This window comes from Triturus cristatus, chromosome 5_2, assembly GCF_964204655.1.
Source record: "Triturus cristatus chromosome 5_2, aTriCri1.1, whole genome shotgun sequence".
NCBI classification, from domain to species: Eukaryota; Metazoa; Chordata; class Amphibia; order Caudata; family Salamandridae; genus Triturus; species Triturus cristatus.
The window spans coordinates 698190016-698203652 of NC_140588.1; the positions used below are offsets into that span (position 1 = coordinate 698190016).

The 13637-nt window shown below is 51.2% G+C and overlaps 1 protein-coding gene across 1 annotated transcript in view; it reads left to right on the forward strand.

Annotated features, from left to right (window-relative positions):
- The window catches only part of SASH3 (SAM and SH3 domain containing 3), a 285239-nt gene that overhangs the window by 185941 nt on the left and 85661 nt on the right, over positions 1-13637 (forward strand). Inside the window, exon 5 of the mRNA XM_085607768.1 lies at positions 4688-4845. Coding sequence (XP_085463894.1) covers positions 4688-4845 — 158 coding nt within the window. The remainder of the gene's footprint in view (positions 1-4687; positions 4846-13637) is intronic.

Sequence of the window (13637 nt, forward strand, 5' to 3'; positions counted from 1 at the left end):
GCCAGATCCAAGTTCCTCAATCCTGTCCTGGATGCCATCATCAGCTTGGTACCCCAGTACCTATACTTCCCCCACACCGCGCAGGAACAGCTGGAGACCAAGCAAGGATTCTACGCCATAGCTGGATTCCCACACGTGTTGGGGGCAATTGACTGCACACATGTCCAAGTTGTCCCCCCGCCGACACTGCACGCAATTACCGCAACAGAAAGCACACACATTCCATCAATGTGCAGGCAATAGTGGACCACCAGGTACTCTTCACCAATGTCGTCGCCAATTACCCAGGCAGTGTGCATGTCTCATACATCTTCCGACAGTCCATCATCAACCAGCACTTCCAGGATGGCACCTACGGAAATGCAGTGCTCATTGGTAAGTACCAAAAGTACACACCACACACCTCAGCGCCACAATCATGCAACTCACAACTCTGGCAATGCACATGTCACAAACCCACATACAACATGCCAAATAACATGCCCACCCACCAGCCACAACAGCACAACTTACTGTGGCAACCTGGGCTAGCCATGTACATGAGCCACCAATGGCATGGCAAATCAGCCACACACCAGCGGAATGTGTAGGTAGGTGGGAACCAGGCATGTGCGAAGGAGGCTAGTGACCCATGAATGAGAATGCACACATTGCCAAGTGTGGCGTGGATGTGCTGGACAGACTGCAGTATGCAGACCACAGACATATCCATGTCAACACACACTGCTGGTGGTGTTAGTGTTGTGGACAGTGGACGCAACCATGTCACCACATCCAGTGGGGAACATCATGGTAATGTAGCTTGTTACGTCCCCCCTGTACGCCTGTGCGGAGTGGGCTTGCCCGGCGTACGCCAGGCTAGCGTAGGGGTGTGAATAAAAAGCACGTAGCCCTGGGCATGGTTCTCTCCCAGAATGGCCAACGTGGCTGCCAGGGCGGTGCCTCAAGGCCGCCGCCGTGTGCGGCAGTGCCTGCGATCATGTGCGACTCCTGCAGCCTGGGCCGCTGCACCCCGAACCAGTCTCGTCCGCCCCTGCGCATCCAGGCCTCATTGCTCACCTGCCGACACCGGCGTGTCTCCAAGAGTGCCCGCCACGTGCCTGTGCTAGCTCCACGCCTGAGGCCCACGACCTTGGCAGCCTCTTCAGACCATCACGGCCTCCGCGAGCAAGGCCCGCAGTACTTCTTTCCCGTTGACACACTCCACCGGCATACACAGCAGACAAGTAGGTTGCACATTTGGAACTGAGTCTTGATTACACAATGGCAGAGTACATATTTAAGGCAGAGCTTAAATCCCTATACTTCCTTCGATGTGGTGCCAGCAACTCTGTGCATAGCATTCTGACCACAAGTGTCTGTGGGCCCTTGTGGACTGCTGCCTCAGGCCTACACACCTGTCTAGCAGGTCTCAGACAAATCCTATCCAGTCCGTCCCAGCCAGGACACAGCATCGTTGCAGACTGCACACCCGCCCTGCTCTGGTGCCTCCACCTCCGTCAACCAGGAAACCTCTCCACACGCCATTCCAACGACGTGTGCTAGAGACCCAGGTGACGCTGGCTGCACAGCGGCTGCCCCACGCTGACCACTGCCTCCGGCACACACTGCGGTCGAGTAAGACACACATTTGGAACTGACTCTTGATTTTTCAATTGCAGAGTTGATATTAGTGTACATGCCTCATCGCAGACTGCATACCCTTACAGCTCTGGTGCCACTGACTCAGTGCCACGGGAGTCATGGGCACTCTCCCGTTGGACTATGTTGGCGTCTGAGTCCATGGCCTGGGGTTTGTCTTCATCATGTAGCTGATACTGACATGGTGGGACGAGGGGACTGTAGCATTCATCTCCTCCATTGGGCCTGTTTCTGCTTGCTTCTGCCCTCTGCAGCATTCCCTGGATGGACACCTTCCACTGTCCCCCGTAACACTTTGCGGCATTCTCCTGGGACATCAACGAGGACCCGCTCAACGCTCGTGGCCCTATCTCAGTGCACCACAAGTCACCATCCCTTGCGGGTGTGCCTGTGCCTGCCGCAGTGCATCCAGGGCCACTAACTCTGTGCAGCTCAAGTCATGGACCCTTGCTGTTTGTACTTTGGACTTCTGATTGTCAGATCACTGTTATAGTTGTTGCCAGCACCAACCAATCCCTGAGGGTTGCTTACACCACCCAACACCCATCCAGCACAGGCGTCACTGGACGTGTGACCCTGGCAATAAAGGGTGCCGGGCGCACGTGCCCTTACCACAAATTGTCTCATTGTGTCCGTGTGGTCATTATGTATGCATGAGAGCCCCGGGTGGCACCACCTCACATTGTGCTGTGTACAGCGTGCGCAACCTTGTCACCTCAGGCAGTGGTGTAGACCTTGGACATGTGGCTGTGTCGGACCCCCTGTGAGTATAAGTGAGTTGACCGGCGTACAGTGTGGGGTGTGGCTTTTCGACACATGGCTCTGAGCGTGGTTGAGGTTAGACCTTGAGAAAGATGCAACTGATGCGTGTGTCTCTGGTGTGGTGTCTGCGCCACCCGTCACGCATTGTACAATGTTGCTATGTAGCATGCCCACGGCGTGTGGCTTCGGCCAAGGGGTACATGAGGGTGAGCAAGCCCGCACGGGGTCCGGGATCATTCATGCCAACTGTTGTGTGTGTCGCTATTTCCGCAGCATGAGCCAGAGGTCTACCCTCAAGCGCAGGGTGAGTTCGGCCAGGCATGTACCCTACATCTGTGTCCACCCTGTCCTTACCATAGGCCTACACGCACGTGGCCGCGCACCTTCAGCGCACAGCATCACTGCGATGTGAAGAGATGCGTTATGAATGGTAAACCAACACTGATGTGGTATAGCATATTTAGTAAAGCAGCACGCCATTGGTTAGAGAAGACAGCCTAACCTCATGATTGGATAAGGTATTGCCATATTGTAGAGTGACTTGTAAGCTCAGTCAATAAATCAAGACTTTCACACCTTCAAATTCGGTCTAGGTTTACGAACAGCATAAAACATACACACATTCCTATTAATAATAACTTGTTTTATATTGTGCTTAATAATGAACTTTTATTGTTCCCAATTTCACTGGATAATAGGTGTTTACGATGACCAAATGTAATCGTTTTCAATGTAATACCCTGAGAAGGATTGCTTAGGTCTTGCCCTTATTTGAATTCACAACTTCCAGATTACAACATTACTTAACTATTGTGTCACCTGGTATGTGGTGGATCAGTACTCACAAACTACAGTAATTAATTAAGGCTGTGATCGAACCAATGGTTGTTCCAGACCATATTGAATAGCCAATAGTTTATGAGTGGGTGAAGCTTATAATATGCAAGTGTTTCTCAGACATGTATGCAAAATGAGTGATCCACAGGGCATTCCCGATGGCCTAGGGAAAGCCTACATAGAAAATATACACAATGTCAATATCCTTTCTGTTAGGTATGGCACCTATAGTAGTCGAAACCCTCCCAATAGCCACAACATCCCTGAAAGGTTCTTTGGTAATCCCGCAGGCACATTACTTTCCACATGCTGCTTATGCTGTTGATCTATAAAGTATCCACTACCCTGGAGCAGGCTCTACAAGGCTTACCCTAGTGTCATCAATCAATCAGCATTTGTAGAGCACTGCACTGTCACCCTTGGGGGTATCTGGTGCTAGGATGCGAGGTCTCCGTTGTTATCTGAAGGTTGCACAACAACTATGTTTAATCACAGCTGAGAGTGTTTGTGAAGAGCGAACACGAATCCATCACTTGTGTGACTCCGCCCTGCCTTATGCCGTCTTTAGTCAATCCTCCCCATACTCTTTGGAGTACTACAGACTGCTGGAGACACCTGGAGTACTGTTATCGCACAGCCTGCCTGTCGTTTTCTGTCCAGGGTCACAAAAGATAGCACACCTCGGGTAGGTGTAGCCCCCATGGAGCCTCTCTTTGAGTTGGAGAAGGAAGGTCCTTGACAACACTTCTATGAGGAAATCCTGGACTGTTATTTCATGTCCCCGGATGAAAAAATGACAGGAGCAAATTTCAGTTTGGCTACACCTGTCCATCTGCAGCGTTCATCTCTCTCTCTCTCTCTCTTCCTCCTCAGTCACCACTCGGCATTCTGCTGTGACATCACAGGAATAGAGCCAATAGAATCACACACACACACTTAAGTCAATGCACACTTACTCAATTTGTGATCAGCCCTTCTAACATAGAGACCCTAAAAAGCACCATGTCCACCCTCCACCTTATTCTGGACTTTGACTAAGGACCATATGGACCATATGTAGTGCTCCAGCATCATCTAACCACCTTACATCATACAAGCACTCAGAGTCCTGTAGGCGCAGGGAGTGACTTTTGTTGTTTATTATTTACACATCCACCTATTCTGATGGCAGCTTGTTGCTGGCATACCCTGTCTGAACCCTTGATCTTCCCCGCTCTCTGTAAATCGTCATACTGTGACACCAGGTGATACAAATCAATCTGTGCTGAATGCAGGGATGCAGCGAGGATGTGAGGTTTGTAGCTGGTCATATGGAATTCGTGTCTTGTACAGGGCAAAAGGACACAAAATAATGAACATTTTTACATAAGTTTTTGTGTCTCATTGAGACATTTTATAACATTAACGTATGCAGCAGAACAATTAAAATGTGTCCGTTGCTATGCAGGCAGTGAAGCGTTCAGCCCAACATACATGACGAGCAACAGAGACAGCTTGAGGATGGAAGACGCAGCGCCCACATACACAGGACCATTCTGCGGCAAAGCTCGCGTCCACACAGACTTTACTCCTAGTCCTTACGACAAGGACTCCCTCAAACTCAAGGTAAGTATTTTTATGTTTAATTATTTGGAAACAGATTTTAAGGCGTAAATGTTCCATTGAATTTGGCAAAAGATAGGAAGTACGGAAAAGTGCCTAAATAAATGCGCAACATTGGCCAATTCATCTACGATTTCACCGTAGATAAATATGCAAATCAGCTGATGATTGTTGAATGTTTGTGACTCTATAGATGCTATGCATAGGGCGCGTAGGAGATGAATGCCTCCAATATTGTGCCATAGCTCTGAGGCTTTCTAGGTCCATGCGTGAGTAGTTCAGGAAGTCCAGGTTTTATTTTTCGTGATTTTTGTACTTGCTATACCCCGTGTGCCCCGTTATAAAACCAGGAGTACAAGTCCCAGAAATCAAAGCAAAAATGGGGCGAGGAATCTTGGGACTTCTGTTGCGGTGCGAGTCTGATTTCTAAACGGGTGCTTAGCATTAAAGAGCAAATATGCCAAAAGATTGCATCTGCCAGAATTGTAAACACCACCCATCTCTACACACTACACCTATTTTAAGGTTTCTAAAAAAATAATTTCCTGAAATTTTCCGAACGAGCTCCGAAGATAACCTTCACTAGTTAACTGTGCATCCAGCCAGTTACCATTGCTTATGACGCGTTGTGCCACAGAACCACCCACTGGAGAAGGCCAAGGTACCCTTTGTGAATTTGGTTAGTCCTTGGGATTTTGGCAAAGTTTAGTAGGGGGGCCAAAGGCCGTTTAGGGCCAGATTTAGCGTTTGGCAGATTGCACCACCCCTCCCCTTCCGCTTTCTTACAAGTGCATCATGCCCTTAGTGTGTACGCATAATTGAACAAACCTTTACAATTACCTATTATGTAAAGTACTGCGCACACCCACCTGCTAATCAACTCAGACCATATGATGGAAGTGCCACCCAAGCACAACGCCGCCTCTGTTAGGTCCGTCTGGCAGGCCTAGAGGAGCTTTTTCCTCTCCAACCGGGCCAGGCTGTTCCCTTGAAGGTGTATTATCAAGTAGTCTGGATGCCAGGCTGTGTCCGCCTGTAATTCCTCAAGTATGTTCCCCTCCAACTGTAATTTAGCCAATAAACTCATTAGTCAGAATGTGGCAGGGAACCTGGCTGTGCCTCTGTTGATTGCCTGTATTACCCCTTTGTTGTCTGACCAAAGCGTCAGCTTCATGTTCCTCAATTTCCGTTTCCGGACTGACAAGGCCACTACAATGGGGAACAGCTCCAGGAATGGTGATGCCATGGTTATGCCTGATGTCTGGCTATTGCCCTGCACACCACTTATCTTCCAGGATTGCCCAAAGCCTGTGCTATTTGCAGCATCCGTAAACAGGGCTATCTGCCTGGCTGTAACCCAACCCTCTCGCCATATCAGTAGGCCGTTAAAATCCGCTAGGAATGTGTCCCACATGATCAGGTCGCACTTGACACCCGCCCCCAACCCGACGTGGTGGTATTCGTGTGTGAGTCCGGCTGTGAACTGTATTAGGCACCTGGCAAAGACCCTGCTGGCAGGGATGACTCCAGCTGCAAAGTTGAGCTTGGCAATTAGCTGTTGTAGCTCACGGAGGGTTGCCGTCTCCGTACCGCACAAGCCTTAAATCTCATTCCTGAATTCTTTTACTTGCAAATCTGGCAGCCTGGACGTTCCTAGCTCAATCCCCAAAAATGTCAGTCTGTGGTGGGACCTACTGTTTTTTCAGCTGCCAATGGTAGCCCCAACTCCCCTGCTAACTCTTGAAATGCCACCAGGGTCTCACCGCACTCCGCCGACCTGGCGGGACCTACAAACAAGAAGTCATCGAGGTAATGCAAATTCCTCCCTGGGGTGTGCCGGTCATGTAAAGCCCAATCCAGGAAGGTGCTAAATTGCTCAAATTATGCCCAGGACACAGCACATCCCATTGGCATTGCTTTGTCAAAGTAGGTTGCCCCTTCCCACTGGAAACGCAACAGGTGAAAGCTAAACGTGTGAACCGGGAGGAGACGGAATGTGGACTCAATGTCGGCCTTTGCCATGAGGGCACCCTGACCTGACGCCCTTACTAGGTCAATGGCATCATCAACTGTCGCATAATCCACCAAACATGCCTCTGAGCTGATCCCATCATTAACCAAGGGAAGGTGGTGAATGAGTCTGAACTGACCTGTCTCCTCCTTGAGAACTACCCCCAATGAATAGATCACCAGTCCCTTTGGTACCGGGAGAGGGCCTTCAATCCTTCCTAGTAATTTCTCCTTTTCTATTTTCTGGTGCACCACCTCTGGTTGCTGAAGCGCTGATTTTGAGTTGTTGATGCTGCCCATGGGTAAGGGCCTTCACATGGTGTAAGAAAACCTTCCTCAAAACCTTTCACTAACATGCCTGCGCACTCCTTGTTATGGTATTTGTTGGCTAGCCACCTGAGGTGGTGTGTGTTAATGGGGGGACAAGGCGAGCCAGTAACTGCCCAATTTCTCTAGTCCCCCCACAGCCCTTGTGTCTGTGATAGTGCTTCTTCTTCTTCTCTTTCTTGTTCCCTCGCTGCAACTTCTTGCGTCTGCACCCTGCTCCTGGTTGTACCCCCCGCAGATAGAGCATATGTGCTGAAACTTGCAAGAGGCCCCCCATGGACACTCATTGGAATCGTACTTCCAGCAGATGGCGACCGGCCCACTGGTGGGCTGCAGCTACCAATTGTTGTATGTTTTGGGCCTATGAAATGACCTGCCCTTGCCTTTGTAAAAGGAACCCTGAAAGGGCTGCTCGCTCTTCCCTGCCCATGTTTTGACCTCTTTTGCTACCATCATTTTGTGCATAAAACCGGACACGTTCCAGTCCATTTCAGGGTGAGTCTGCATTTTTAGTCTAAAGCCCTCATCATATTCCAGCAATGCATCCCCTGTGAATATTGGCTTTATACAACCAATGATCTGCTGCCTTGTGTGGGGATTTGTCTATAAAACGCATCCAGTAACTACTGGTACCATAATGACCTAAGCATTATCATAGTAGCATAAGACACCCTCCTAACCATAACCACATTAGTGTTAGACACTCTCCTAAGCATAAACACATTACGCATTAGGCCTCACCAGCATAAACACATTTTGCAATACCCCCATGAGCATAAACATCATTAGAGGCATAACTCAGGGCGCATAAATCACATTGGGCATTTTAGACATAAATCACATTAGGCCCAAACCCCATCAGCATAAACAAATTACGCAATATCACATTAGGCATAAACACATTATCCTAATTCTCAGGAGCCTAAAACACTGAAATGACCCCCAAGCACACTGGCCTTCTCAAAAGGGGCTCAAATGCCCTATGTCCAACAAAGTCAGGGCGGCTGCCAATGCAGCAAAGTTCGCAAGTGCGCAATTGCGCTTGGGCAGAGGAGTACATCTCACTCCTATCTTACTCAAAAAGGCCCCCAAAGAACTGTGGCCTAAACGTTGCAGCTGGCACTAATTGCTGCACCGCTGTGAATCTCAAGCGTGGGGCACTGGCACCGACTGTGCCCTCTGAACAAATGCCCAATGTTGAAGCTGCCCGCGCTGGTGCGGCGCAGCTGGGGATACACAAAATGAAGGGGCCCTGGCACATCTGTGCCCTCCAAACCAATGTGCCAACCGCTGCAGCTGCCCTCTATCAGGCGTGGCAGCTGGGGGCGAATAACCAGCAGGCATGGGCCCCCTGGGGCCCTAGCAGCGAATGTGGCTGCGTTGCAGCTGCCCGCTATGGCGGTGCAGCTGTGACAATATCCCTTAAGGGGGCCCGGCACCACGGTGCCCTGTGGACCCCCCAACGTGGCTCCAAAAACAAACATGCCACCGTTGTTGGAGCAGCCCCCTATAAGGCGTGGGGCACTCAGGACTAAAGACTTGCGCTGTTCCTCACTCGACATCAACAACCTGGAGAAGCCCCTACGCACCGGGACTCTGCTGAGGACTATGTCTCCTCCGGTCTCCTCTGAGGCTGCTTGTATCGGGCTCTGCTCTGCTCTCCCAGTCATGGCGACCTGCCTCCCCTTCTGCCAGGCGGGGGGTGGGGGTCATGATGCAAGAGGAGCCCGCTCCGACATCCCTGGTCTCTAGACTTCACCCGGGCCCCCTCCTGGGACCCGGGACTTCGGCAAAGGAGCCTGCAAGGCTCCGGACATCCTGGGCTGCCCGTGGGGCTCCTCCCAACAACACAGGAGCCCCGCTCAGGCCGACAGCCACTTGTCCTCCCTCTTGCCGGGGCAGCACACGCAGGGCTCTCCCTCCTCACGAGAGCCCCGCCCACAACCAGGCAAAGGCAACGCCTGACTTCCGGGTCGACGCACAATCGCGGCAGCCATTCCTTTTTCTCCCTTTGTGCTGGCAATACGGGGTAGGCTCCCGTTTCACTAGGACAATGGCGGGGTGGGCACCCACCTGAAACAGAGCACATAATCGGGGTGGGCACCCACAAAGGCTACACGATGCGGGGTGGGCACCCGTGATTTGAGCATCCATAAAGCGGGGTGGGCACCCGTTAGGAAGAATGCAATTGCGTGGTGGGCACCCATGTCCAGCAGCATCACAGGGGAATCCCTAATGCTGGGAATTCCCCCCCTCTCCTCCTGCAGCGCAGCGCTGCAAAGCCCACGCTCTTCCTTCCTGGCAGGATAAAATACAGCGCTCCCAAGGCGCTAGGAGCCACAGCTCCTCAGCAAACAGTCCTGAAAGATTAAGGGGGCAATGCAGGGCCCAGGGAGGCAAGCCCTCATGGCGGTTCCTCCTGGGCCCCAGCAGCAGCACGCCCCAGCGGGGTAAGGTACAGCACAGCATCCTGAAAGAAGAACCACTTCATGGGGTCACAGCCCCTACATTTATACCCACATTTCCCTTGTCTTTAGTGCACGGCTTGGGCAAACCAGTTGCAACTGGTTTAGGGGGATTTGGAGCACTTTGTTTTCGAAGCTCCTCTTCCCCTTTGTCAGGTGGGGGCTAGGTGATCAGACACACCACAGGGGGCGGAGCCAGCATTCACTAGGGCAGGCACCATCCTGTTCAGAGTCAGGGGATTACCCCTCCCACTACTCCCAGCCCAGATGTCCTATTCAGCCTAGCGGTGACTCACCCTGCCCCTCCTGGAACCACACACACCTCCCAGCCCCTGTCACTTACAAGCCAGACATGCAATTCACATCAGGCAGGCAGACACATAGCACACAGAAATGCCAACTTCTAAAAGTGGCATTTCTCCCATAGTCATAATAAATCTGCGCACACCATTGCACAGCATTTATTCTCACCATTTCAAAAATACTAAACTCGACCACTCTGCTCCTCCCATACCATGAATTACCACTGACACACACTAATCAGGGAATCCCCAATGCATTCCTATGGGAGGGCAGGCCAATCTCACCACACGTGCACAGAGAGCATACACACTTTACACTGGACCACAGTGCTAAAGTGCTCAGAGGCCTAAAATCACCAACACCAGGTTACAGAAAAAGGCTAGGAGAATGCAAAAAGTTTCGGGGTGAACCTGCCAAAAGGGCCAAGTCCAACAATCTGTAACAAGGAGAAAATATCAAAAGATTACTTCCTCCATATCCTTTCCTTTAACGCTAAGGGGATGAGGCTCGCTAGCCCAGTGGCCCTCGTGATCAGTGATGCGGTCCTGGTGATGGCCTAGTGTATGCGTCTGGGGGTTGACCTGATCTCCCTTGGTCATTCGTTCTGCCTGCACTGCCCCATGCCTCTATGGGGGATGCCGTTCCCCGCCTATCTCCTCATACCCTGGCTGCCGAAATCAGCTGACCCTGTTGGCTGGCCCCGTAAGCATTCCTGTTGCAAGCTGCCTGGATCCACTAGGTGCCATGGTAGCTCCCATATCCCCGTCGGGGCAGAGGGCCCGCGGCACCTAGCCCCTGCGTGCCCAAGCCATTGAATAACAAATGTGAGAATGATTTTAAGCATTCCAGGACTATCGCGCCAATATGCTCACCACTTGTTCCTGTGCTGTTGGTATTTCTGCTCTGTCCTGCCATAGCCGGGATGGTTACAGCTGGCAGGTCATCCCTCTTGCACCCTTTCTTGGCCACCGGCTTCTTTTGTGCACTCGCTAAGGCCCTCTGTCTCTTCCCAGGTGCTGGCCGACCGCTGTCTTTTGGTGGCTGATTACTGGATCCTCCCCCGACCTCCTCCTACTTGTGCGACTGCAGCCAACTGGTCCTGTGCACCTCAGATGCTGCCCTGATCTGCCACAATAAGTCGCCTGACTCTGCTGGTTGGTCCCCTCCGTCGCAGTTTGCCGTCCTGTGTGGCTCCTTGACCACTCCTTCCTCTTTTTGTTTTTCTTATTTTTTAGGCTCGGCGGGGTTAGTTAGTTAGTTAGTTAGTTAGTTAGTTAGTGAAATGTATAGAGCACATAGCTGTCCAAAGGCTTCCCAGCTCTTGGGGACTGATTCCAGACGGAAAGTGGAGGAGGATTAATGATACTGATGAAACAACCAGGTTTTTATCAATTTTCGGAAGGATACTTCCTTTTCCAGAAATCTAGATTCATGTGGAAGAGTGTTCCACAGCTTAGGTGTCAGATGGGCAAAGGATCTACCTCCCCATCTGGCTCTCGTAATTCTGGTGGTTTTTAATAGCCGCTCAGAGCAGGATCGGAGGCTTCTGTTTGGGACATAGGGGATAAGCAGGTCTTTGATTTTACTGGGGACCTTGTTGTGTAAGGCTCTGTGTGTCTTGAACTTAATTCTGGCCTTGATCGATTGCCAGTGAAGAGCTTTTAAATGCTTTTCAACTAGTTTGTGTATTGGGACCTCACAGAGCAGTCTTGCTGCCGCATTCTGGACCACTTGGAGTCTTTTGATGACATATTTTAGTGCCACTAGGAAGAGTGAATTTCCATAGTCTGAACGTGAACTGACCTGGGGTGCTGCCACCTTGATTAAGCACCAAAAATTATTCGCAATCCGGTCCTTATCTGCCGCCCTTTAGGGTTGTTCTGTTATCCTGTCCACTGGGGTATTCTGGAGGCCCAAGGGCAGTCTCAACAAAATCAGCTTGCGTTAAAGCTGAACAACTGCATGGAAGCAGATTTCACACTTTTTAATTTGCCCCTTTGCGAGGCAGGCCCATTTGTTGCTTAGACTTTATCTTCTGTGCTGTGTTTTGGGAGTAGCAGCCTTCGCTTTTACCCTTTTTTTGAAAAAAGGGGATTGACAGCCTCGCCCCTTGACCCCGCTCCCACTCTCATTCCAGCAGTGGAGGTTGTGCAGGATGATTTTTGCCCGCTCCGCTGTTCGGCGCCGGAGTTGAGGATGACTGCAGGTGAGCTGCGCGCGAATATTCCGGGACACGACAAAGTCCCGAACCGTAATCCGCGCACCGCCAAAATCCAGATGCAAGCTTTGTCTTTCTCCCCCTTTTTGCTGTTGCGTGATGACCGGAGCCGCTCTACATGAGTGCCAGTTCATTGATTCTGGGAGGCACGGGGAGCCTCGTTATTTACCCACAATCCCAGGATGGTGCCTCCGCGCCAAGACCCGAACCTGCTTACTTCGGCACGGACGTCAACAGCTCTGGCCATTCCTGCAACCCACTGACAACTGCAGGTGGGCAGTGCAGTGAAGTGCTCCAGGACATGACACAGTCCTGCAGGATCCCACAAAGGCGCTACCCTCCTCACAAGCTTGACTCACGCTCTTGGAGGGGCAGCGCGCATTTCACCTCCCAGCTCTGAGGTCTCTCGATGACTGCTCCCGAACGCTGCTGACTCCGTCAAGTCGTTGTCGCACACGCCGTTGACTGGTCCGTCACCGTGGCACTCCAGCTCCTATTTCACTCGATCCTCGTGGAGCTTGGGGTGAGTTCTTTGAACTCCGTAAGGCGCTGTTTGTTGCTCCGGGTAATGCTTCTCTCGCTTCTGGGGTCGGCACCTCAGCACGACTGCTTGCCACTGCTCGCGATCCTTGGGAAAGCTTCTCAAATTTCCGCTGCGCCGCTCCCCCCAGCTCCACTGTGATAATGATGAGCTGGAGTGGAGAGTGGCGTCTTATAACCCCCTGCAACTCTTTCGATGCCAGGGGTGGTATCCCCCTATTGAAGGGTTTGAAAGTCACATGGTGACTTGATGCCTCTCTGGGATGTTTCTCGGCACGAAGATGGGCGCCCCTTCCCGGCGGGGTCACGGCATCGGTTATGGCGCCGGCCCTCGAGGGTCCCTTTGGGGGCAGACTCCGCAAGAACCATTTAGGGCAAGATGTGAGGCATTCCATGTAAGACTATCACTGTAACATAGGTGGTTGCTTTCAGGGTTGCCCAACTTACCCATTCAACCTTGAAAGAGCCTTGTACAGTATATTCTGGTCAGTCCCAAGAGCAGAGTTGGAAGCCAGTATCAACTCTAGCAAATTGTTTAAATCAGCTCCACGTTGCAGAAGATCGTGGCTGTTGTTGCCTCTCACTTCTCTTTGCTTCAGATGCAGCATGCAATACCCTTCATCTGCAGGTACAGTGCCAGCTCAACCTCCAGCAACGTGGATCATCATGGAAACTAGAAAGGGTGGTGCAGAGAGAGACTGGATGGAGAGGGGGGTCAAGCTTGGAGGCAGTGTGTTAGCAACTGTTCTTTCTACCCTGAGAGCCACACTAGGTATTAACTGGTTCGGAGATGTGAAAAAATGTGCACACTGGCACAGTCTCTACATTTCCTTCTTTGTCGAATACACTGCTACAAAACCAGCTTACACATCCTGCACTAATATGAATGGTACCATTACTAAGTTTAACTGCTCTAACAGTATTGTTTATAT